This window comes from Rattus norvegicus, chromosome 1, assembly GCF_021556685.1.
Source record: "Rattus norvegicus strain SHRSP/BbbUtx chromosome 1, alternate assembly SHRSP_T2T, whole genome shotgun sequence".
Classification (NCBI taxonomy): domain Eukaryota; kingdom Metazoa; phylum Chordata; class Mammalia; order Rodentia; family Muridae; genus Rattus; species Rattus norvegicus.
The window spans coordinates 25,271,818-25,298,869 of record NC_141534.1 but is presented as its reverse complement, the minus strand read 5'-3'; the positions used below and the strand labels follow the sequence as shown (position 1 = coordinate 25,298,869).

Below are 27,052 nucleotides of genomic sequence, written 5' to 3'. Positions count from 1 at the left end.
AACTGTTTGATTGTGTTTTCCTGGAATTCTTTCAGGGATTTTTGTGTCTCCTCTCTATGGGCTTCTACTTGTTTATTTATGTTTTCCTGGAATTCTTTCAGGGATTTTTGCGATTCTTTCAGGCATTTTTGCGATTCCTCTCTGTAGGCTTCTACTTGTTCTCTAAGGGAGTTCTTCACATCTTTCTTGAAGTCCTCCAGCATCATGATCAAAAATGATTTTGGAACTAGATCTTGCTTTTCTGGTGTGTTTGGATATTCCATGTTTGTTTTGATGGGAGAATTGGGCTCCGATGGTGCCATGTAGTCTTGGTTTCTGTTGCTTGGGTTCCTGTGCTTGCCTCTCGCCATCAGATTATCTCTAGTGTTACTTTGTTCTGCTATTTCTGACAGTGGCTAGACTGTCCTATAAGCCTGTGTGTCAGGAGTGCTGTAGACCTGTTTTCCTCTCTTTCAGTCAGTTATGGGGACAGAGTGTTCTGCTTTCCGGCGTGTGGTTTTTCCTCTCTACAGGTCTTCAGCTGTTCCTGTGGGCCTGTGTCTTGAGTTCACCAGGCAGCTTTCTTGCAGCAGAAAAGTTGGTCTTACCTGTGGTCCTGGGGCTCAAGTTTGCTCGCGGGGTGCTGCCCACGGGCTCCCTGCAGCGGCAGCAACCAGGAAGACCTGTGCCGCCCTTTCCGGGAGCTTCAGTGCACCAGGGTTCCAGATGGTCTTTGGCTTTTTCCTCTGGCATCCGAGAAGTGTGTGCAGAGAGCAGTCTCTTCTGGTTTCCCAGGCTTGTCTGCCTCTCTGAAGGTTCAGCTCTCCCTCCCACGGGATTTGGGTGCAGAGAACTGTTTATCCGGTCTGTTTCCTTCTGGTTCTGGTGGTGTCTCAGGCACAGGGGTCCTGCCGCTCCTGGGCCCTCCCCCACGGGAGCCCAGAGGCCTTATACAGTTTCCTCTTGGGCCAGGGATGTGGGCAGGGGTGAGCAGTGTTGGTGGTCTCTTCCGCTCTGCAGCCTCAGGAGTGCCCACCTGACCAGGCGGTTGGGTCTCTCTCTCACAGGGTCTGGGGACAGAGAGCTGCTGCGGGCCAGGATCCGCGGGTCCTCTTGCACTGTTTTAATTTTGCCCCATAAGTTTGGGTATGCTGTGCCTTTATTTTCATTAAATTCTAAAAAGTCTTTTCTTTCTTTCTTTCTTTATTCCTTGACCAAGTTACCTTTGAGTAAAGCGTTGTTCATCTTCCATTTGTATGTTGGGATTTCTGTCGTTATTGTTGTTAATGAAAACCAGCCTTAGTCGCTGGTGTTCTTATAGAATGCATGGTATTATTTCAATCTTCTTGAAATCTGTTGAGACCTGTTTTGTGACCAATTATATGGTCAATTTAGAAGAAGGTACCATGAGGTACTGATTAGAAGGAATAATCTTTCCTTTTAGGATGAAATATATATATATATATATATATATATATATATATATATATATATATATATATATATCATTTGGTTTATAACTCCTGTTAGTTTCTCTGTGTCTCTTTTCAGCTTCTGTTTCCATGATCTGTCCATTGATGAGAGTAGGGTGTTGAAATCTCCCACTCTAATTGTGTGATGTGCAATTTGTGCTTTGAATTTTAGTAAGGTTTCTTTTATAAGTGTAGGTGCTTGTGCATTTGGAGCATAGATATTCAGGATTGAGAGTTCATCTTGGTAGATTTTTTCCTTTGATAAATATTATGTGTCCCTACTTGTCTTTTTTGATAACTTTGGGTTAAACGTCGACTATTGACTATTTATTGATTATTACAATGGCTACTCCAGCTTGTTTCTTTAGACTATTTGCTTGGAAAGCTGTTTTCCAGGCTTTTACTCTTAGGTAGTTCCTGTCTTTGTTACTGAGGTGTGTTCCCTGTGTGCAGCAAAATGCTGGGTCCTCTTTATATATCCAGTATGTTAGTCTATGTCTTTTCATTGGGGAATTGATTCCACTGATGTTAAGAGATATTAAGGAATAGTGATTATTGCTTCCTGTTATTTTTACCCTTAGGGGTGGGAATATGTTTGTGTGTCTCTCTTCTTTTGGTTTCATTGCAAGGAGATAAGGAGATTACTTCCTTTCTTTTTTTAGGGTGTAGTTTCCCTCCTTGTGTTGAAGTTTTCCATTTTTAGCCTTTGTAGGGCTGGGTTTGTAGAAAGATATTGTGTAAATTTGGTTTTGCCATGAAATAGCTTTGTATCTCCACCTGTGTTAATTGAGAGTTTTGCTGGATATAGTAGCCTGGGCTGGCATTTGTGTTCTCTTAGAGTCTGTATGGCATCTGAACAGGATCTACTGGCTTTCAAAGTCTCTGGTGAGATGCCTGATATAATTATGATAGGTTGAGATTTTGAGTTGAGTTTTCAACACTCATGATAGTTTACAGTTGCCTGTAACTTCAGTTCCAGGGTATCCAATGTCCTCCTTTGCCATCAATGGGTATACAAATCATGAAAATACACCAACACGGACACACACAGAGTCATGTATACATACTGACACACACTCACAAACACATAAAATACCTAAAACATAAAAATGTAATTACTCATGAACTGTAATTCTTTTCATATTATAACACAAACCTAGAGTTCAAAATTGAATGTAAGACTAACTGAAACTGTTTCATAGATTCTTTAGTATGCTAAGCCACGGAAATGTATAATCCAGAAAATGTACAAAATGAAACTTACGGTATTATATCACTCATAGAAAGCTTTGGATTAAATATTAGTCTGAAATTTAACATTACTCATGAAGAAATATGACACACAGATAAAAATATTTATCTTTAAGGAAAAGCCAGGAATTATGTCCCTCTGAGAAACACTATCCAATCACATTTTGAAGAGATAAGCATCTTTTTCAGTAAACTATTAAACTACCTTGTCAAATTGTTTAAACCCAATTTAAAATTTAAAGAGGTAGTGTTCAACCCTTTATGTGATTGAGAGCATTGAGCTTGGCATGAACATTATTCTTCACTGCAAAATTGATTTAAAATGTTTCATAAGTTGTCTAATGTCATTATGGTCACATATTTTCTAGGAACTGACCTTTTAATACTGAAATCATAAAACATAACTGATTTTACACAGTTACTATAGACCATTAACACGTAAAAGGCTAATGCCTAAGGTGAAGGATTTATACCATGGATAGTTTTGAAAGCACTCTACCTTATCCATAATATATTGTGCAATTTGTAGGAATTACCCGACTATCTGTAATATATGATTTTAAACCACAATGGTATATAAGACAGTTAGATATACAGATAAATTAGACTAATCAAGTATGTATGTAAGTCTATGTGTGGGCATTGAATTTAAATGGAGTGGTAGGTTTGACAGGAAAGAGAAATTTATTAAAAACTGTGGTTTGTTAACATTGTATAAATAGCTAGAAAGTAGATTGAACTAGTAGGGAGGAACCATTCACCTTAGCTCCTGACGATAAGTTAATAGCACTGTAGAAGAAATATTTACTGATTGGAAGTGAAGGTACTCCCGGGGACTATGACAAAAATAAAATTCCTCCTTGCTTCCATGATGCAGTTCTGATGAAGGGCTATTAACACTCCTACGGTGTCCGGAAGTGAAGTTGATGGAGAAAGAGTACTCAATGAGGCAGAAGTGCCAAACCTAGATTTAGAATTTGTACACGTTAATATAGATTTTTTTTCTCTATCCAAGCACAAGACAAAAATATGTCTAAACATCCATTTTTTCACCCCCACATTCACTTGAGTACATGTGTCATTATTAACATTGGGTGGAACAGTGCTGGGGTCGGTGGTATGACTAGTTATCTCTAAATAGGGAGATGACAAGACAGTTAGGGTTTTAGAGTATAGATTAAGTAATAAATGTAATAATATCCATAGTGATTCTTGAAAAGGGCATTACTAGTTACTAAAAAATCTGACGACATCATCTCTATTTTGTTGTGAAGGGTTATGCCATATATCAGTGTTTGGTAACACTGCTGTAGTTAACTGTTTACACAGTAAGTAATTCAGCATGTAGATCACAAAGTTTACACCATCTGCAAATATCCTCCAGTCAATTGAATTATGAATAAATTACTTACCTTAGGCCAGGCAAAATTAAACTTTTGTTTACATCAATTCATTTAAAATGACAGCAAGCCATTATGTCCTATTGACAGTGTCCTTTGCCTTACAGAAGCTTCACAATTTTATGAGGTTCCATTTGTCGATTCATGATCTTAGAGCATAAGCTCATGGTGTTCTGTTCAGGAAAATTTCAACTGTTCCCAGGTGTTTGAGGCTTTTCCCAATTTCTCTTCTATTAGTTTTAGTGTATCTGGTTTTATGTGGACGTCCTTGATGGACTTGGACTTGAGCATTGTACAGGCCATAAGAAAGGATGTATTTGCATTCTTCTACATGCTGACCTCTAGTTGAACCAGCATCATTTGTTGAAAATGCTGTCTTTTTTCTACTGGATGGTTTTAGCTCCTTTGTTAAAGATCAAGTAACCATAGGTGTAGGAGTTCATTTCTGGATCTTCAATTCTATTCCATTGACCTACCTGCCTGTTACTGTACCAAGATCATACAGTTTTTATTAAGATTGCTCTATAATATAGCTACAGCTGAGAATAGTTTTGATATCCTGAGTTTTTTGTTATTCCAAGTGCATTCTAACTCTATGAAGAATTGAGAGGGAATTTGATGGGAATTGCATTGAATCTGTAGATTGCTTTTGGCAAGATGGCAATTTTTACTATTTCCCTGCCAATTCATGAGCATGGGAGGTCTTTCCATCTTCTGAGATCTCCTTCAATTTCTTTCATCAGAGAATTGAAGTTCTTGTCATACAGATCTTTCACTTACTCAGTTAGAGCCACACTGAGGTATTTTATGTTATTTGTGACTATTGTGAAAGCTGTTCTTTCCCTAATTTCTTTCTCAGTCTCTTTACCCTTTGAGAATAAGAAGGCTACTGATTTAGTTGAGTTAATTTTATGTCCAGCACTTTGCTGAAATTATTTATCTGGTTTGGAAGTTCTGTGGTGGAATTTTTAGGCTCACTTAAGTATACTATCATATCATCTGCAAATAGTGATATATTGACTTCTTCATTTCAAATATGTATACCCTTGACTTCCTTTTCTTCTCTAATTGCTCTGGCTTGTATCTTGAGTACTATATTGAGTAGGTAGGGAGACAGTGGGCAGCCTTGTCTACTCCCCAATTTTAGTGGGATTGCTTCACATTTCTCTTCATTCAGTTTGATGTTGCCTGCTGGTTTGCTGTAACAGATTGGCAAAAGATCTTTACCCATACTATATCCAATAGATGGCTAAGATCCAATATACACAAAGAACTCAAGAAGTTAGACACAAGAGAAACAAATAACCCTATTAAAATAGGGTACAGAGCTAAACAAAGAATTATCAACTGAGAACTATCGAATGGTGGCACCTAAAGAAATGATCAACATCCTTAGTCATCATGAAAATGCAGATCAAAACAACCCTGAGAATTTACCTAACACAGATGGTCAGAAAAGCCAAGATCAAAAACTCAGGTGACAGAAGATACTGAAGAGGATGTGGAGAAAGAGGAATACTCCTCCATTGTTGGTGGGATTGTAAGCTGGTACAACCACTGTGGAAAGCAATCTGGTGGTTCCTCAGAAAATTGGACAGAGTACTACCTGAGGACCCAGCTATACCACTCCTGGACTCATACCCAAAAGATGCTCCAACACTAACAAGGACATATGCACTACTATGTTTATCTGGGTTCTTTCCAGCCTTATTTATAGTAGCCAGAGGCTGGAAAGAACCAAAATGCCCTTCAATGGAGGACTGGATACAGAAAATGTGGTCCATTTACACAATGGAATACTACTCAGCTAAAACAATAACTTCATGAAATTTGCAGGAGAATAGATGGAACTAGATAATATCATCCTAAGTGAGGTAAACTAATCACAAAAGAACACACATAGTATGCACTCACTGATAAGTGGATTTAGCCCAAAACCTTGGATTACCCAAGATACAATTCATACATCACATGAAGCTCAAGAAGGAAGACTAAAGTGTGCATGCTTTAGTTCTTCTTAGAAGGGGGACCAAAATATTCACAGGAAGAACTACAGATACAATGTATGGAGCAGAAACGGAAAGCAAGGTCCTCCAGAAACTGCCCCACCGGAGGATCCATCCAAAAGTGCCACCAAACCTGGACACTTTTGCTCCTGCCAAGAAGTGCATGCTGACAGGAGCTTGATATATCTGTCTCCTGTGAAGCTCTGCCAGAGTAGGGAAAATATAGATGTGGATGCTCATAACCAACCAGTGGATTGAGAGCTCAATTGGTCCCCAGTGTAGGGTTAGAGAAAGGACCGAAGTAGCTAAATGGGTTTATAATCCCAGAAAAAAGAACAGTATCAATCAACTACCCTCTCCCAGACCTTCCAAGGACTAAGCCACCATCCAAAGTGTACACATGATGTGAACCATGGCTCCAGCTGTATATGTAGCAGAAGATGAACTTGTCAGGCATCAAAGGGAGAATAGGCCCATGGTCCTGTGAAGGCTCAATGCTCCAGTATAGGGAAATGCCAATATGTGTAGGCAGGACAGAGTTGGTAGGTGGGTGGGGAAGCCTATACACAGAAGCAAGGCAAAGAGTTATGAGATAGGAGTTTTTCAGAGGGAGACCCGGAAAAGGGGCTAACTTTTGAAAAGTAAATAAAGAAGATATCTAATAAAGTAAAATAAAATGCGAACAAATGTTTTTTATCCTCTGATTTTAACCCTGCACATATTTTCATATGTTTAGTTAACATTAGGTTGACCATCTAACTTCAGTGTCCTAATAAGTATAATCTCCTTCTCTACTACAATGTACATCAGAAGTATTTTGGAGCAGCTCAGATGAGAAGCTGAAGAGTAGGGGAATTTAGAATTTATGTATTCATCATTTAAATAATGGCAGCCATTTATACCAAGAGAATGGAATATTATTTGAAAACAATTGACGTATTTCTGGAAGAACAAGCAATATGGTCTTATTCTGGTTTATTAAATTAGTAGTTGTAGAGTCTCCTGCAGTAACCATTACTTCTTAAGAAAAGTTAGCTAGATTGCCAGTACCAGACATAACATACCTCTTGTTGAAAGGGTATTATGTTCAATATGTACAGTTGTCAGGCCATGGTGATCATTGATGTGATTCATAGACATCATAGCTGGGTAGATCAGTTCATTGCTTTTCTTCTTTGGAAGTTTGCAAGGTGCCTTCTGGTACTATGGAATCTAGAGCAGGAAGACAGCATTGACGTAAATTCTAGATTGGGAACTCTGGACCCTGTTTTTGAAGGGTATAGCATCCTAGGCACTAGTAATTTAACTTTCACCTCTGGGCTGTAGTCACTGACAAGAGCAAGGAGTTGTATATTTAGGGACGATCTTACATAGCTCTGGCCAAAAACTCTAAACAGACCTTCTCATGTCTGGTGTGCAGCTTTATGTTAATTGGTATCTGGCTTCTGGAGGTAGTCCCATCACCCTAGATTAGAAAAGTTCATTAAAATATGTTTATAGAGAAGTATAAAGGCATTTTCTTGAAACACAGGGAGAGTTTTCAAACCCTCTCTGAAAAATTCTAAGCTGTTAATTTAAAATGATTCTGTATTTTGTTTTGCTAAAATTAGATCTTTGTCAAAAGATACTATAACAAGTAGTAGTGATATACAAATGCTATTAAAACAAAAAGTATAAATATATGATTATAAAAATCACCTTGGTAATGAAATGTTTATAAAATGAAAAGCATTACAAAGATTTATTGACTCATCAATGCTTTCTCTTCACCCTACAAACTGTAGAAAGTTTTATTTATTTTTTGCTTCAAAATGAAATACTTTTTTCGAGAATCAGATTCCATATTTTATCTTTAGTGAAGCTTTCTTGTTTTCTGTATTAGATATTCAAATAAGCACCCCACATGGCAATGTTTTTGCCTTTTAAATTGTTGCTATTTCTTAAAGTTTAAAAACTTTAAGGAGTTTTTTAAAAAAATAATATTGTGGCTAATATTTAATACTGCTAACACTAAGATTCCCAAGCCAAAAAGTATTAATCATCTACCTAATTAAGAACTGAACAAAAAGGCCTTTATAAATTCTTCTCTAAAATTCATAAATCACTTACTCTGTGACTACACATTAACAACTTTTACAACTATACATCAACAAGCTCAAATACTTTAACAACTATTTTTTATGTAATGACTCTTTATGTCAGCACTATTTACATAAGAATACAAATTTGAAATCATAGAGTTATATACCATGAAAGGGACTTTACACAGAAGTTATTTATCAAAAGGTAAAAGATGATACAAATGTTTCTCTCTCTCTCCTTTTCTCTCTCCTCTCTCTCTCTCTCTCTCTCTCTCTCTCTCTCTCTCTCTCTCTCTCTCCCTCCCTCCCTCCCCCCTCTCTTTCGTGTGTGTGTGTGTGTGTGTGTGTATGTGTGTGTGTGTGTGTGTGTGTGTATGTGGGGGGGCATTATAATATTATAGCTATTGTTCTGAAATCTCTGATAGTCATTGCTTATTCTTTAACTGAATTTGCAGAAGCTGAGCAAGCCAAAGAAGAGATTGCTCCTGCCTCAACAAAAAAGGGTAAACACAGCTGAAAACAAATAAAGAAAACTGTTATGACTGTAACTTGATCCTGAAGCTCTTGACTACTGTCTGTGCAGTGTGGTGATAGGAGCACTGCTTGCTGATTTTGCATGCAAAATTGCACTGACACAAAAACAAACTTTGCATGATAATTCTTGCATCTATTGCATCTACATTTACTTTGTGGTTAGTTTTCTATTGCAGTCATTCTTGCCCACTAGATCTATAAATTAATGTTTGTAATTGTATCTAAATTTAAATACAGTTTTTGAAAAAATTTATAAGTATACTACTTAAACACAGTATGATTTCATTTACCGATAGGTATTTGGATTTACGCACACAACTTTAAACGACTAAGTGTTAAATAATTTAAAATTTAGCTAAGAAGATGTACATAGTGTGTTCATTTTGTATGAAAATATTATAGAACTGAGAGATATATTCCATGAGATGCTGACAGAGGGAAGGTGTTGTTTGAGAAGCAAAATGGGAAGTAGCAAGAGAAAACAGTAATTCTAACACTACCTTTAAAAGCAACTCATAAGAATACTTAATAAGTCTACCTTAACTATATATTCAAGACCACAAAAATTCACACACATGCATACACACACACAAACACACAAACACACACACACATACTCCACTAAAATGACATTACATATACTTATAAAAATTACACTATGTATGTACAAAAATAAAACATACATAAACTTGTAAAACTAATAAAATATTCATGGTATCAATGTCAATGCTCCTTTTCATATATGTATAAACATATTTACCACATTCATTAATGTATTCAACATTTTTCTAATCATTGATATATATCTGTAAATTTGTATATATCCATATACATGCTTATATGATATTATGTAGGTATATCACATTATCTTTAATTGATGTAATTTCACCATAGCTGGCAGAAGCTTAAATTAAAATAGCTTTATGTGACATCACATTCTTTTGTTAAATTATTTTATTTACTTACATTTCAAATGTTGTTCCCCTTCCTAGTTTTCTCTCTGCAACACCCCATCCTATCCCCCCTCCACTTTACCTCTATGAGGTTGCTTTTCCACCCACTCACCCATTCTCCACTCACCACTCTAACGTCCTTCTATGCTGGGGCATCAAGCCTTCATAGGACCAAGGGACGCCCCCAATCCAAATGATGCCAGATAAGGCTATCCTCTGCTACATATGTAGCTGGCATCATGGATCCATTCACGTATACTTTTTGTTTGGTCTTTTTGTCCCTGGGAGCTCTGGCTTGTCCAGTTAGCTGATAGTGTTCTTCCTATGATGTTGCCATCCCCTTCGGCTCCTTCAGTACTTTCCCTAGCTCTTCCATTGGGGTTTCCAGGCTTAGTTTGATGGTTGGCTGTGTCTGCATCTGTGTTAGTCAGGTGCTGGCATGGCTCATAAATATTTTGTTGATGTAAATAATAATGAATTATGAAAAATCTAGAGGTATTAATAGACAATAAGACAAAGTAATTAATCTGAGCATTGGTATTTGGGCCTCACATGCTGTCATTAAGGCTGTTATTGATGAATTTAAAAGCAGGAAGGAGGGTTGGGGATTTAGCTCAGTGATAGAGCGCTTGCCTAGCAAGCGCAAGGTCCTGAGTTCGGTCCCCAGCTTCGAAAAAAAGAAAAAATATAAAATGTACTTACACTGTGATCATAGACCTCCTCCTTTGTCTTCCAGTCTTACCCTTATAGATTCCTGTTCCCAAGGCTCCCTCCCCTTCTTCTCAGAGAAGGAGGAGCCCCCCTTGGGTACCACCTCACCCTAGAACATCTGTATTAACAGGACTAGGCGCATTCTCTCCCACTGGATCCCAACCATGACGTCCAGATAGAGAAAGGAGATCCAATGGCAGGAAACAGAGACAAAAACAACTTCTGCTCAACTTGTTAGGGGACCCAGATGAATAACAAGCTGAACATCTTCCACAATCTCTGTGAGCCCCCACAGTTCCAGGTTATTTGACTTTGTAGGTATTCTTGTGATGTCCTTGACACCTCTGGATAGCTCAATTCTATCCTCAACTATTCCACAAGACTTCCCAAGCTCAGACTTATATTTGGCTGTGGGTCTCGGTATCTGCCTCCGTCTTGGTCTGGATAGTCTCTCAAGAGACAGTTAGGTTCCTGCCTGTATGTATAGCAGAGAATCTTATATAGTATAAGTGGCTCTCTCTCATATGGGATAGGTTTCAAGTTGGGGCAGTCATTGGTTGGTTGTTCCCTCAGTCTCTGCTCCTTCTCTATCCTTGCACATCTTATGGGAAAGAGAAATTTCAGTTGAAGATTTTGTGGGACCTCCTCTGGAAGTCCTTCCTGACTATAGAAACTGGAAACAACCTAGACGCCTGTCAAATGAAGTCTGGATAAAGCAAATGGGATACATCTACACAATGGACAAAGACATGATGAATTTTTCAAGATAGAGTCATTTTACCTTGAGTAATTAGGGCATAAACACAAACATTCATAGTTTGCAGTTTAACCATGTCAAAGTAGAATAAAAAGTGATATAAAATCAAAACTGTACAATCAATTATGGACCTCATAAGAGTCCTCAACTAAGGATGTCATGAATTTATAACATAGCAAATATTTTTGTTGGAATGACCTGCTTAGTAAAATTTTAAAGTCAAATGACAGAGAAACAATCTATTTATAAAGAATTATAACCAACTACTTTGCCAATTAATCTTATATCTCTGTTATTGTTTAAATATGGTTCTGCATATTGATTTGATTGCTTCCAAAGCTCTCAGAAAAAAACTTGGGTAAGGATTTACAGAGCTGACAAACTTAAAAAACAACATTAAATCTGATTTTTCTCATCTGTTAGTATGCATATGCTATTCATATTACTTGCCACCTTCTAATCTCTCACAGTTAACAAAAACATGAAATTGAACAGTGGTTGCTTTTGTCTCCAAGTTAACATTGAACAAGGAACTGTGCATGATACAGGAAATACTGTTGATTTTGTGATTGTTGTAATGTTTTCAAAGTTACAAATAATTCAATTAAAATGTAGTAAATAAGATATAATATTTTCATTTGTTATTTCATTTCATTATTTGTTTTACCTTAATGTTTTATTTGAAGATGAATATATTAGATCTTCATTTGACACCATCTGTTTCTAATTTTAAAAATTTCTACTTATGTTCTCTGTCATTCAACATAAATTTATGGATATCATGCTGTGTTTAAAATAAAATTTGGGAGATAATGCTACTCTTGAATCTAAAATACTGGAAAAAATATACCCTATTTTCACTATCAGTAAAAATGTTCCAGCATAGCTGTAGCTCAAGGCTGAAGTAAAAAAGGGAGATAAATTCAGACAAAGTGACAGGGCAGTTTATCATTTATTCTTTCCTTAAAATCATCAAAAGATGTTCTTTGCAGTGACTTCAGAAGCAACCCTTCAATAATAGATGCATTTACAATATGATTCTGATGAGAATGATCTGTGAGAGCACCTTGGTTCTTAGCAACAGAGCAAGGCAATGGGGCTTTGCAGGATGTATATGAGGATCTCTAACTCAGGAGGGAACCTTTGTCTCAAGATGAGTTATGATATTGTTGCTGTGGTAAATGCTGATGCTATTTCTCTTTCTAAAGCAAGGAAACCTGTTAGTCTGTGAATAATTGAAGTCCTCAGCATGAATTTTTACTTTGTCTTGCTCCTTGTCTGGTGAGAAATTTCTAAGGCAAAATATTCTTTAATTTTCATCCCGCTCTGAACTTTGCTTACAAAGTCTTTAGACATTTTTACTGTGTAGACACTTAACAGTTGACATTCCAGAGATTCCAGCATTAACTTAGGCTTCACATCTATCTTGACTTGTAGTGTACATATGCCAAGATTACAAATCTACCCTAAATTCTAAAGATCCAAATTGTATATCCATTTCTGATTTTACTATGCATTTCAGGATTCTGTTCTCATCTGTCCAATTAGCAACTTAAGATGCATCCCTCCTCAATGTAAAGCTGGCTATTCTCTCCTACTCACTTGCTTTTCATTATCTATTCCCTACTAGAGAACAATGTTTAGTTTTCTCTTTATTTCCACTACGTGTTTATTCAAATAATCTTAATGTATTTCCATTTTTTAAAATATTTCCTGTGTATATGTTTGTATTCATAAGCCTGACTGTCAGCAAAATTCAAACCTTTATTGTGTGCTTCCCGAATTACTGTTCTGATATGTGACTAGCCTCAGGTGTGTATATTTATATTAAAACTTAGCAAAGGTCATAGGAAATCATCAAAGCCATGACACTGAATAAATCACTTTATTTGAAATTCTTTCCTCTAGCGATTCATAAAGTCCAACCTCATTAAGATGGCTAATGGGAACCCCATGATCTGTCTTCCATATCCTTTTCTAAATCGACCTTCATACATAATACAGTTTGATATATGCAATTACACTATATTGCATATACTTCTAAATATATGTGTGAAATGCATATTTAGATTTGGATGCAGAGGCATGGACTTACTACTAAATATGTATATCTCAGAATTAATAAGAAAAAACACGTTCCTATATTTCTATCTAATCAATACTACTTTCTATTCTACCGATATTGATACACTCCGATGTTTCAGTCCTTTTCAAACAGTACCTTTGACATACAAGTGACCTTCAACTGGCGACATTACAAACATCAAAATAGTATTATATTATTTCAAGGCTCATGGACTACATCCTAGATTTGTATTTAACTGTGACATCAGGGACTTTTGAAATTATGTTCAACTCACCTCTTATAAGTACCCTAGCACCCTCCACACTTGCCTGGGATTTTAAGGGCATACATAAAACTATAAGGGTGAGCTGGTGAGAAAAGAAGATGAGAAACATTGAAGGTCTTAAAACATCTTTAAATAACAATAATAAAATCCAGTGAGTAATGAAAATACAGCAAACCGTCTTTTCTTCCAAGTTCAACTCAAGCCTTGCTAAAGCCATTGTTACAGTGTAAGAGGAAAAATAGTCATTCATTAGGATTGCACAGCAGGGTTCAACACCAAAGGAAGTTTGATACACTCTATGTTATATGAAGAAAAATTGATTTGGGCTTTCTTTTGATTCCTGCCTGGGAGAAAAGTCCTCTTACTTAGATGAATCATTTGTGTCTAAAGTTTATTCACCATAAAACAAGGCCTGATGAATTTTGCATTAAAATTGGAAATAAAAAGATAACCATGATGTTTAAAATGTCTTTCTTCCCCATTTTTAGCATTTTCAGGGAGCTTGTGTTGGAGAAGATTTTCTGGAGGGTCAGAACCAGTAGAATGTGCATAATATAAAACATGATTCACTATACTGGTGGCTAAAATAGGAACTGTATAGTCCAGTGTTAGGTATCTATACAGAGGCAGAGTACATTTAGATGGTTAGTCATTTAAATTCAAAGCCTCAGCAGACCCAACCTCAACTGAAGACTTGAAAGGCTCCTATATGGTACTAGTATTTCTAGCTATAAGTTTTACCTATTCATTTCACATTTTCGTTACCTTTAATGGGCACCTCAAAAAATCTTTCTTCTTTATCTGCAAAAGTGTCAGTCCATATATAGTAGTCCTGCAAGAGTGTTGCCGGCAAGAAATACAAACACATTCCAGATTTAAATATCTATTATTTTCATTTATTTTATTGTTTTTTATTAGATATTTTATTCATTTACATTTCAAAATCATCACCTTTCCCAGTTTCCCTTTTGGGACCCCCTATCCCATCACCCCCCTGCTTCTGTGAGGGTGCTCAACCACCCACCCACCCATTTCCACATCACTGCCCTGACATTTTCCCTACACAAAGTCATTGAGTCTTTTCAGGACCAAGGACCTCTCTTCCCACTGATTTCCAACATGCCATCCTCTGCTACATATGCAATTGGAGCCATGGGTCCCACCATCTGTACTATTTGTTGGTGGTTTAGTCTTTGGGAGCTCTGAGGGTTCTGGTTGATTGATATTGTTCCCCTTCCTATGGGCTTGCAAACCCCTTCAGCTCCTTCAGTCCTTTCCCTAACTCCTCCATTGGGGATCCCATTCTCAGTCCAAAGATTGGCTGCAAGCATCCACATCTGTATTTGTCAGGCTCTGGCAAAGCCTATCAGGAGACTGCTCTATCCAGCTCTGTCAGCAAGCATCGCTTGGCAACAGCAATAGTGTCTGTATATGGGACAGATCCCCAGGTGGGACAGTCTCTAGATTGCCTTCCCTTCAGTCTCTGCTCCATAATTTGTCCCCATATTTCCTTATACAGGAGCAATTCTGAGTTAAAAATCTGGAGATGAGTGAGTGGTCCCATCCACCAAACAGGATGTATGCCTAACCTCTGGATGTGGTCTCTATAGGTTCTTCCTCCCCTTTCTTGGACATTTCAGCTAATCTCATCTTTGTTGGGTCTGAGAGCCTCTTGTTTTCCTGGCATCTGGAACTTTCCAGTGGCTACTCCCAGTTCCCCATCCCCCACCGCTACATACCTCTGTTCAATTTCCTGACACTCTGCATATCTGTATATCATCCCAGTCTCCTCCCGTACCTGATCCTGACCCCTTTTTGCCCTCTCCCTCCTCTCTTGTTCCCTAGTCCCTCCAATCCTCTACATCTTGTGAATATTTTGTTCCCCCTTCTAAAAAGGACCAAAGCATCCACACTTTGGTTTTCCTTCTTCCTGAGCTTTATATGGTTTATGAGTTGTATCCTGAGTATTCTGAGCTTTTTGCTTAATATCTACTTACCAGCGAGTATATACGAAGGCTCCTCCACTCTTACTAGGATTAGAAGCTGGTACAACCACTCTAGAAATCAGTCTGGTGGTTCCTCAAACAATTAAATATATTTTAAAATAAGGACAAAATACTTTTCTTTCCTTCATGGAGGTGTCCAATACAGTCAACCTGTTACCATTTCACTGGCTGCTCATCCTGGAGCATATTACCATATTAGGGGCTTAGGTTATAGTCTTTGGTGCTGTCAGGTTTGGCACTATTAGTTCAGCTTTGCTGAGTGGAAGTCTGTGTTGTCTACCTCCATGTGAACTCTGTTTATAGGCCCATAGGGCAATTAGGGATAGCCAAGAGAAAGGTTTCCTACTATCCACAGAACACGTAATCAGGTCTACTTGGTCATAGAAGTCTTTCTTTGCTGAGGTGACCTTTTGGTGGGACAGAAGGTATCATAAGAAAAATAGGCACATTAAACATTTCAATAGTCTCCGTTCAACTCAGTGCATATTCTCCTGAGATCATGTATACTACTTACATTTGATGAAGGAATACTTCTGTGTTTGTCCACTGTTACAACTTTGTGGATCAGGTAACACAGAGCTCACAAGAGGAATCTTGAATTGCACATGGTGGCTCGTTTAATCATTTTCAGATGTTTGGTTTTCTTCAACATCAAGAAGCAGGTCAAGAGCTGTCTATTTAAGAGAGACTAGTTTTCTGTAGATGGTGGCAAAACCTTGTTTGCAAATTCCACTGGCCTCAATTTGTATTCTCCTATAGAAGTTGATTAAACCCCCTAGCATTGCTAACTGCTGTTAGGACCTCAAATTCTATCAGGTCTGCTGTATGATGTAGCCTGGATATGCTACAGATATCCTTCTATTTTTCTGGGCCTTCACAACAAAATAGAAACATCTAGAGTCCCTAGAGTTTATTGAAGAGAGTAACACCCAAACTTGAGACATGTGCTGCCTTCAAAATTCAAATAAGCCTTTTAAATGCTGCAGTTCCTGGTAGCTGGTCCCATATGCAACAATTTATCCTTCACTTTAAAAAGAAAAAGAACATTTAAATGCTGAACATCACTAGAACTTCAGAAATTTTAGTAATATAGATGATCTTTGGAGTTTTATTGGTTTTACTTCCCATCCTCTTGACACACATGGGATTTACATATGGGATATAAATAGTAGCTGCTACCATTGTTTACTTGGTTGAGTCAACATAATGTCATCAATATGACTGAGCATTGTAATGTCCTGTTGAATACATGGGGAAGCAACATCCCTATGAAGTAAGTTGTGATACAGGACTAAAGATTGACTGAATTCTTGAGGTTGTCTCGTCTTTCCAGCTGAAAGTGAATTGCTTACTTGCTCATGGACAGAAATGAAGAAAACAGTGCATTTTCAAGGTTAGCAGATACATGCCAGATATTAGGTGATATGTTAATCTCCTTATGTAAGGAAACCACATGTAATAGAATAGATTCAACTGGAGTTACTATTTGATTAAGTTCAATATAATCATCTATCATTCTTTATCTATTAGATAAATAGAAATAAATGGAAACATGTAGAAAACTATGATTCAAGTACTTAATGATGATACTAACATAAACTTTCTAAAGATGAGAGGCAACTTGTGGTTCACTATTTCATAAGTTCTGTTTTAATGTCTTCTACTTGGCTGTTCCAAAAATAGATCAGGAAGCCAACATAATTATTTCAATTTCAAAGTGTATCTATACAAATTATGCATCCTGTAACTATAGAAATAACCACAGGATGAGTTTGAAGACCCTGACGAACCCACTATTAGTTAAATATTGGCTAAATTTGACTCTGACCTCCTTATGGTATTGTTTCAAATGGGGGGATACAATGCAATATGTAGTCATCTGTAATTAATGTTGATGCATTGCTAGTTTATAGCAGGCTCCCAAAGATCTGACATTTTATTTTACCACAGTACAATTACCCCAGGAATAGGTCTCTTTGAGCTTAAATACTAATAGCAAAACTTCAGTATTATGAGAAGGTGTTTCCTTAATAGAGCCTAACCTCTTTTACATTCAATATTCTGGACCTAGAAACGTGTTCAATTTGTTGAAGAGTCATTACTTTTCCTAGCTGTGACTCAAAGCAGCCTTTAATTCAGTTGTCCTACAATCTTCTGCTTATCTAGATGGGACATACATTTAGTAGCTTCTGTATCTGCTTTACTTCTAGAAATACCATGAGGAATTAGTCAGTGGTATAGGTGAGCCAGCCCATCCTGATGAGTTCATTTCCTGCGTTTTCCTATATGGTAACTATACTTTGTTGCCATTTGGAAATTTGGGGCTATTTAGGGAAATTAGCCCCACTATTGGGGCTAATGTGAAATACAACTAGATTTGTTATCTCTTAATTATCCAGTTGAATACCTGCAGCTCCCACTATAAAATATGACATAAAAAAGCAACAAAATATTCTATGGAGAAAGTTGACCCAGCACTTCCCACACAAGAATGAATTCCTGAGCTTGGATTCTGTCAACTGTGGGATGTCCAGATGTGCACATGTCTGTATTCCAAATGCTAGAGAGACAGAGACAGGCAGATACTTGGTGTCCACTACCCAGTCATGCTAGCACACCATTGATCTCCTGCATCAGTGAATGATCCTGCTATGAGGTGAAGAGCTATGGAGAAAGTCAATTTACATAAACATGTGGTCTCGGCATGCATACCTTTTTGCACATGTGCGCACAACCACATATACATGTGCGCATAGATATATATATGTATATATAAAATCATGCACACACATACTGGGAGGTATATACATACATATATGCCATACATGCACGCGCACACACACACACACACACTATATAATATATATATATATATACAGAAAGACAGACAGACTGACAGAAACAAAGAGAGACAGAGAGACAGAGAGAAAGAGAGATATTTTACAAAAAGGAGCAATGAAAGATTTCATCAACCACACTGGTGCTCCTCTCACAAAGCTGTTTCTTATAACATCCATAAAAGAAAAAATTCTTCCTGACCCTACATTGTAGAAGGTTAAGTTTTACATAGGAAGTCCATTCTAACATTCTAATTTCCTTGACTGTTAAAATGTTTCTTCTTCTGTGCAAGCTGTGACATTGTACCCAGTGATGTTTACCAAAACCTCCACCCAATCTAGTTGTACTTTTTACCATTATCACCACCCTTCAATTGCATCCCCATACAGATTCTCCAAACTTCTGTTTGTGTGAATTAGAAAACTCAAGAAATTCTTTAAGAGTTTAGAATGCTTTCATGTGAATAATCCTCTGAACATTTCCTCTTGTGCATGTTGAGACAAGAGTGTGTTTCAGGGATTGAAGCAAATATGAATGATAAAGATGGGTCTGGAATCAGCATTGTTCTGATGGGTCATGAAAGCATCAGCATCATTTTGCTTTGTATCCCATTCAGAGAACCTCATTGCTGGTTTGATAGATAGTAGATTAATTCCACTAATAAGACTGGAGTATAGCACAGACTAGAGACAAAACTTGCTTTAGTCTAAATGACCCATGAGAATCTTAGAGCTCAATATCTTCACCGTCAGCAGACTCTACTCATAATCTCCACCTCAAGTTACTAGATCCTATTTTTATCAATATTCTTTGAGGCTATGACATATTCTTGTGTTATAACTCAGCCAATCATATGAAAAATTTCTCTTTTTATTTCAAGAGGGTTTATTGGTATTGTTTGACATTTTTAAAACGTCAGCCTATTTATTATGGGAGAGAGATGATTCTTTCTCAAGACATATGCAAAAGTTTTTAGATTGTTTAAATAAATATCGTGAAAAATTAAGTTTTACCTCTATTGTGCTCATTCTTTTTTTTATTATTTTATGTATACATGGTAAGAGTAGTTGATCAGCATCAATATGTTTCTTAGACTTCATGACTTAGAAAGTTTTAGATATGTGTGTGTGTGTGTGAGTGTGTGTGTGTGTGTCACAAAATTGCTTGCTCTACACAAGGGATGTGCCAGAAGTATCAAAGGCATTTATCAAGCACATTATTTTTTAAGAGAAAAGATTGTGTTTTATTTACTTCTTAAACACCCAGAAACAAACATATAAAAGAATTAATCATTGGCAAGACACTTGTTTGTTCTCTATAATACAATTCAGATTCATACCTGGCAGTTTTGTCCAAATATTCTCCTCCTTGGCAGGCTCCTCTGTTAAAGTGAATATTCACTTTAGATCAGGATGCCCGTCAGAGTCTGGAATAGCAAACGCAGGACTTGTGAGTGTCTATACCAGGTCCTCTGCGTATATGTTAAGACTGTGAGCTTGGTGTTTTGTGTAACTCCTGACATTGGACATGGACTTATCTCTGACTCTTTTGCCTGCTCTTTAGACTCTGGATATGAGTGGTTTATTTTGTCTTATTGTATCTTTATTTTGGTCCTGTGGTCTGTTGTCCCATGGAGAATAGCTCTTTCTGAAGAGGAAATGGAACATTGCATAGATCTGGGGGAAAGGAGAGTTAGGAAAGCAAGGAAAGGTGGAAGGAGGGAACACTGTGGTTGTGATGCCTTGTATGAGAAAACATTTTAAATATAAAAAAGAAAATAAGTATTAATTTTAAGGAATTTTATAAGTATTTCAAATTTTATTTTATATTTAAATTTTTATTCTTAACTTATAGACTGTATCTTGACCACAGCCCCTCCTTTCCTTCCTCCCAGTTCTCCATTCCACATACCCTGCCTCCCAGATTTATTATTCCTCCATTTCACTTTTATAAAGGACAGCCCTCCCAATAATATCAATGAAACATGGCATAAAACGATTTAATAAGTCTAGGAATAAACCCTTATATCAAGGCTCAAAGAGCCAACCCAGAAGGAGGAAAATTACCTCATAGGTAGGTAAAAATGTCATACATGGTCCCTGTTCCCACTCTTGGAGTTCCACAAAAACCCCAAGCAAAACAACTACAACATGTATGCAGAGGGCCTAGCATAGACATATGTAAGTTTTGTGATTGTCACTTAAATGTCTGTGAGACCCTGTGAGCCCTGCTTAGTTGATTCTGTGGGCTGTGTTCTCCTAGTGTCCTTGGCTCCCCGCCTGCCGCCAGCTCCTACAATCTTTCCTCCTCCTCTACTGGTGGGTTTTCCAAACTCTGTCTAACATTTGAGTGCAGTTCTTGGCAACTACTCCCATTAGCTGCTGGAGGAAGCCTTTCTGATAATGATTGGGCTAGGCAGGTATCTAAAAGTATAAGAGAATATCATTAGGAATAATTTTATTTACTTTTATGTCATTTATTTATTTATTTACATTTTTGTCAGTCATGTTTGATTCTATCTTAAGATTCTGAGCTATCTGGCTCAGGCAGTGTCAGGCATGGCCTCTCTCTTGTGGCTTGGGTCTCAATGTAGACAAATCATTGGTTGGCCATTGCCCCAAGCTATGAGCCTTTACCCCAGCATATCTTGCAGTCAGGACAGGTTGTGGGTGGAAGGTTTTGTGGCTGGATTAGTATCCTAATCCCACCACTGGGAGACTAGCCTGGTTATAGAAGACGGCCTGTTCAAACTCCGTATCCTGCATTAGTGGGAGTTGTAGCTAAAGTCACCCTCATAGGCTTCAGGAAGTTTCCATTGTACTAGATTCTCACATTGACCTTTAAAAGCTCACTTATTCCAATCTACTCTACTAAGTTTCTCCCTTGGTCTCTCTCTCTCTCTCTCTCCCCCCTACCCAATTCCTACAATTCTCATCTCCCTTTACTCCTAGTCTGCCCAACATGTCTATTCAGTTTCTCTTTTCCTAGGAGTCCCACGCTTCCTCCCTAGACCTCTCCTTTTAATCTAACTTCTTTGGTCTGTGGATTGTAGTATAATTAAACTTTACTTAACAGGTTGCATCAACTTATAAGTGAATACACATAATGTTTGTCTGTCTGGGTCAGGGTTGCCTGACATAGGATGATGTTTTTTTTTCTATTTGCCTGAAATTTTCTTGATGTCTTTTTTTCCTAACAGCTGGATAATACTCAATTTTGTAAATATACCACATTTTCTGTATCCTTTCTTCAGTTGAGGGACAACTAGGCTGTTCACAGTGTGTGTCTATTATTAATAAAAGCATTATGACTATAGCAGAGTTGAACAAGTGTCTTTGGGGAAGAATGGAGTGTCTTTTGGGTATATTCCCAAGAGTGGTATAGCTGGGTGTTGAGGTAAATTACTCCTCAATTTTCCAAGGACCTGCTCTAGTGATTTCCATTGCGGTTCTATGAGTTTGCACTCCAACCAGCAATGGAGAAGTGTCCTTTTTTATGCCACATCCTTGCATCATGAGTTGGTCCTTGTGTTGCTGATGTTAACAATCATGACAGGTATAAGATGGGACCTCAAAGTAATTTCACTTTGCATTTCCTTGAAGGCTAAGTATGTTGAGCATTTCTTGGTCATCTCAGCCATATGAGATTCCTCTATTGAGGATTCTCTGTTTAAATCTATACCCTGTTTTTAAATTGTGTTGATTTGTTTGTTGATGTCTTTGGAGTTCTTTACGTATTTTGGATATTAGCCATCCATGAGATGTGGAGTTGGTGAAAATTCTTTTCCATTCCCTAGGGTGCCATTTTAACATGATATAGATTTTATCATATTTATTCAACCTTCTTCCAGATTTAATCCTAAACCCATATATACATAATAACTTAATAAATATTTTTCTTTTATTGAAAATATTTTTAAAACCATATATTTTTATTGCAATTTTCTCTTCCCTTACTCTTCCTAGCTCTTGCAACTCTCCATTTCATCTTTTTCAATGCTAGCAATAATTAAAGTAAACTAAAATAAAACAAATCAGGATATGATAAAACAATCAAACAAGTAAAAGGGCCAAGACAAGGAGTGAGGCAAAAAAGGCAACAAACAAACAAATCACCAAAACCATACAGACACAGAATCAGAAATGAAAAGGGAGACATAACAACAGAATATGGGGAAATTCAAAAAATCATCAGATCCTATTAGCAAAGTCTATATTCCATAAAACTGGACATCTGGGTGAAATGGACAATTTTCTAGACAGATACCAGGTACCAAATTTAAATCAGGATAAGATAGACCTTCTAAACAGTCCCATACCTCGAAAGAAATAGAAGCAGTTAAAACTAAAAAAACTAAAAAAACTAAAAAAAGTCCAGGACCAGATGAGACTAGTTCAAACTTCTATCAGACTTTCATAGAAGATATAATACCAATACTGTCCAAACTATTCCACAAAATAGAAACAGATGGAGCACTACCGAATTCCTTCTATGAAGCCACAATTACTCTTATACCTAAACCACACAAAGAACCAACAAAGAAAGGGAACTTCAGATTCAAATTCCCTTATGAATATTGACGCAGAAATATTCAATAAAATTCTCGCAAACTGAATCCAAGAGCACTGCAAAATGAGCATCCAACATTATCAAGTAGGGTTGATCTGAGGGATGCAAGAATGATTCAATATATGGAAAACCATCGATGTAAAACACTATATAAACAAACTCAAAGAAAAATCTATATGATCATCTCATTAGATACTGAGAAATCATTTGAGAAAATTCAACACCCCTTCATGTTAAAAGTCATGGAAAGATCAGGAATTCAAGGCCCATACCTAAACATAGTAAAAGCAATATACAGCAAACCAGTAGCCAACAGCAAACTAAATGGAGAGAAACATGAAGTAATCCCACTAAAACCAGGGACTAGACAAGTGTGTCCATATCTCTCTAATAACTCAATACAATTATTGAACTCCTAGCCAGAGAAATCAGACAACAAAATGAGGTCAAAGGGACAAAAAATGGAAAGGAAGATGCCAAAAATAACACTATTTGCAGAATTATATGATCATATATTTATGGGACCCCAAAGTTTCCACTGGAGAACTACTAAGCCTGAAAAACAACTTCAGCAATAGGGACTGGATATAATATTAGCTTAAACAAATAAGTAGCTTTCCATGACTCAAAGGATAAACAGGCTGAGAAAGAAATTAGGGAAATTTTACCTTTCATAATAGTCACAAATGACATAAAATACCTCAGTATGACTCTTACCAAGCAAGTTAAAGATCTGCATGACAAGAACTTCAAGTCTCTGAAGAAAGAAATTGAAGATCTCAGAAGATGGAAAGACCTCCCATGGTCATGAATTGACAGAATTAATATTGTAAAATGGCCATTTTGCCAAAAGCAATCTACGGACTCAATGCAATCACCATCAAAATTCTAACATAATTCTTCATAGAGTTAGAAAGAGCAATTTGCAAATTCATTTGGAATAATAAAGATCCCAGGGTAGCAAAAACTATTCTCGGCAATAAAAGTTCTGGGGAAATCATCATCCCTGACCTCAAGCTCTATTACAGGGCAATAGTGATAAAAACTGTATGATATTGGAACAGAGGCAGGCAGGTAGACCAGTGGAATAGAAATGATCACCCAGAAATGAACTCACAAGCCTATGGTCACTTGATCTTTGCCAAAGGATCTAAAACCATACAGTGGAAAAACTAGCATTTTCAACCAACAGTGCTAGTTCAACTGGAGGTCAGCATGTAGAAGAATGCAAATTGATCCATCCTTATCTCCCTGTACAAAGCTCAAGTCCAAGTGGATCAAGCACCTCTACATAAATCCAGATTCACTCAAACTAATAGAAGTAAAAGTAGGGAAAAGCCTTGAACACATGAGCACAGGGGGAAATTTTCTGAACAGAACACCAATGGCTTATGCTGTAACATCAAGAATTGATGAATGGGACCTCATATAGCTGCAAATCTTCTTAAGGCAAAGGGCACTATCATTAGTACAAAATGGCAAAAAAACAGGTTGGGAAATATCTTTATCGATCCCACATCTGATAGAGGGCTAATATCCAATATATACAAAAAAACTTAAGAATTTAGACTCCAGGGAACCAAATAACCCTATTTAAAATGCGGTACAGAACTAAACAAAGAATTCTCAGGTGAGGAATATCAAATGGCTGAGAAGTTCCTAAAAGAGGAACACTCCTCCACTGTTGGTGGGATTGCATACTGGTACAACCACTCTGGGAATCAGTCTGGAGGTTCTTCAGAAAATCGAATATTGTATTACCTGAGGACCCAGCTCTACCTCTCCTGGGCATATACCCAAAAGATGCTCCAATATATAACATGGACACATGCTCCACTTTGTTCATAGCTCCCCTATTTATAATAGCCAGATGCTGGAAAGGTGCCCTTAAACAGAAGATTGGATACAGAAAATGTGGTACATCTATACAATGGAATACTACTCCGCTATCAAAAACAATGACTTTATGAAATTCATAGGCAAATGGATGGAAATAGAAAATATCATCCTGACTGAGGTAGCCCAATCAAAAACACACACACATGGTATGCACTCACTATTAAGTGGGTATTAGCCTAAAAGTTCCGATTGCCCAAGATACAATCCACAGACCACATGAAGCTCAAGATGAAAGACGACCAAAGTGTGAAAGCTTCTGTCCTTCGTAAAAGGGGGAACAGAAATATTCATAGGAGAGAATATGGAGACAAAGTTTGGAACAGAGACACCAAGCAGATCAAACTAAAGAAATAAAAATATCAAACATTTATTTGGGTAACAAACTGAGGAAAACATGTAAATTTAAGGAGCTCTCACTTTAGGAACCCTATGCTTATAAGATGTAAATATCAATGCCTGAAGTTTTCAGGTTTTTTTTCTTCCCTCCAAATATGGATGTTTCTTCATTCTTTTTATTCTTTTATTTTGAAAATCTGATTTTATTTATGTTAAAATTTATTCCATTATTCATGTTTGTTAAATTATTTTATGTCTTCTGTTTTTGTTCCTCTGGGTAATTTTTTATCATATTATTTCAGAATGGATTAATAGAGTCCTACTTAGTTTTTAGCTTTGTTAGATCCATCTATTCCTTATTTTAATTAATTATCTGTTACATTTTAAAATAACAGTTGGATAAAATAATACAAAAGATGTTATGTTCTCATAACAGGGATGATTCTGTTTAAGGTAGGATAAAAGTAAAGGAAAAAAGAAAAGTGCAAGAGTTACTTCTATGTACTGGGCCTTGTGCTTGCCATGGTTGATCAAACGTTTCATTGTTTTAATAAACTAGAAGCATTACCTGCATTATCACTTAAATATTAAGGCTCAAGATTTTACAAAGTAAAATCCTTGCTCATTTTCCTGTGATACATGACCCCCTATACAATTTGTAACAAAAATCTAAACCATGTCCTTCATTTCTTATAGTAATTCAGTTCCTAGGAATTGTCATTCTATGGGTACAACAGCATTCCTTATCCTATAGAGAAGTTAGGTGCCAACCCTCCTTGAGTGGTCCTAGCCTAACACTTAACTACAGTTTAACAGGAATAGAAAATAAGATTATAACCTCATTGGTATTCCCTGGAAGGCCTGTAATTTCCCCTTATTCAGATTTTTTTTGTACAAGTGGGATTTTTGAAACTCAGAAAACCTAATTTGCTTTGAGCTAAATATTTTCCTCACTCAAGAGTTCCATTTGGAGATTAGAGTACCTGTTTTTATTTCCAACTAATGGTAACAACCTTTGGAGTCTTTCTGAAGCTGAAGCAGGAAATGATCAAATTTATCACATCTTCCTTTGGTTTTGTTTTGATTTCGTTTTGTTTGTTTTTGTTTTCTTTCTTAAGTCTTTATTAAGACTCTTTTCTTCCTCTCTATATTCTTTTCTCCTACTTTTCCATCCTCCTTTATTTAGGGAAAGTTACCAATGATGTTCTTATGTGCCTGATAACTTCTTCCTAATATTGCTTTGCGGCTCACTAAACCCTTCGTTTGATTAAAATGAAAGCCAGAACTTTTTAACTTAATTTCACTTAGATGCTTAACAGAAACACTGCAGAATATTCAATAATTCAATACATTACATGTGCTGTCAATGGGAAACAGCATCTTTCCAGAGGATTCAATGAATAAACACTTGTTTCCAACATGAGTAAAGCCAGGGGAAGATGCATTTATTCATTTTTTCTTTCTTTTTTTTTTCGGAGCTGGGTACCGAACCCAGGGCCTTGCGGTTGCTAGGCAAGCGCTCTACCACTGAGCTAAATCCTCAACCCACATTTATTCATTTTAAAGTTGTACTTTCCCCATTACAATGCTCTGTAGAGCTGTGCATGATTATGTTATTCATTTCCACATCTGTTCTTCTTCTAGCTGTTGCTCAAATTCCCTGAAGATTCTTTCTCGAATCAGTTACTTCATCTGCAGGCACTGACTTCATATGAAAAATTCTGCTCATTACATGTTTAACTAGGCAAACTTCAAATCTTCCGCAGAATGCAATAAAGACTTGAATCAGGATGAGGTGCTTTCAAAGATTTCTTTTGGCGTCCTTGTGATGTAAAATGGGTTCCTTTTATACTTAAATACATCTCAAGTATGACGGCATGGTACTTTCAGTTGATTAAGACATGATAAG

At 36.9% G+C, this 27,052-nt stretch overlaps 1 protein-coding gene across 25 annotated transcripts in view; it reads left to right on the top strand.

The window, feature by feature from the left end:
- The window catches only part of Trdn (triadin), a 450,291-nt gene that overhangs the window by 325,000 nt on the left and 98,239 nt on the right, over positions 1 to 27,052 (top strand). For 21 of the 25 annotated variants that reach the window (XM_087585490.1, XM_087585476.1, XM_087585494.1 and 18 more), the window contains 1 exon segment: positions 8,645 to 8,692. The exons of the other annotated variants lie outside the window; for them this stretch is intronic. In XM_087585490.1, coding sequence (XP_087441616.1) covers positions 8,645 to 8,692 — 48 coding nt within the window. 25 annotated transcript variants of the gene reach the window in all.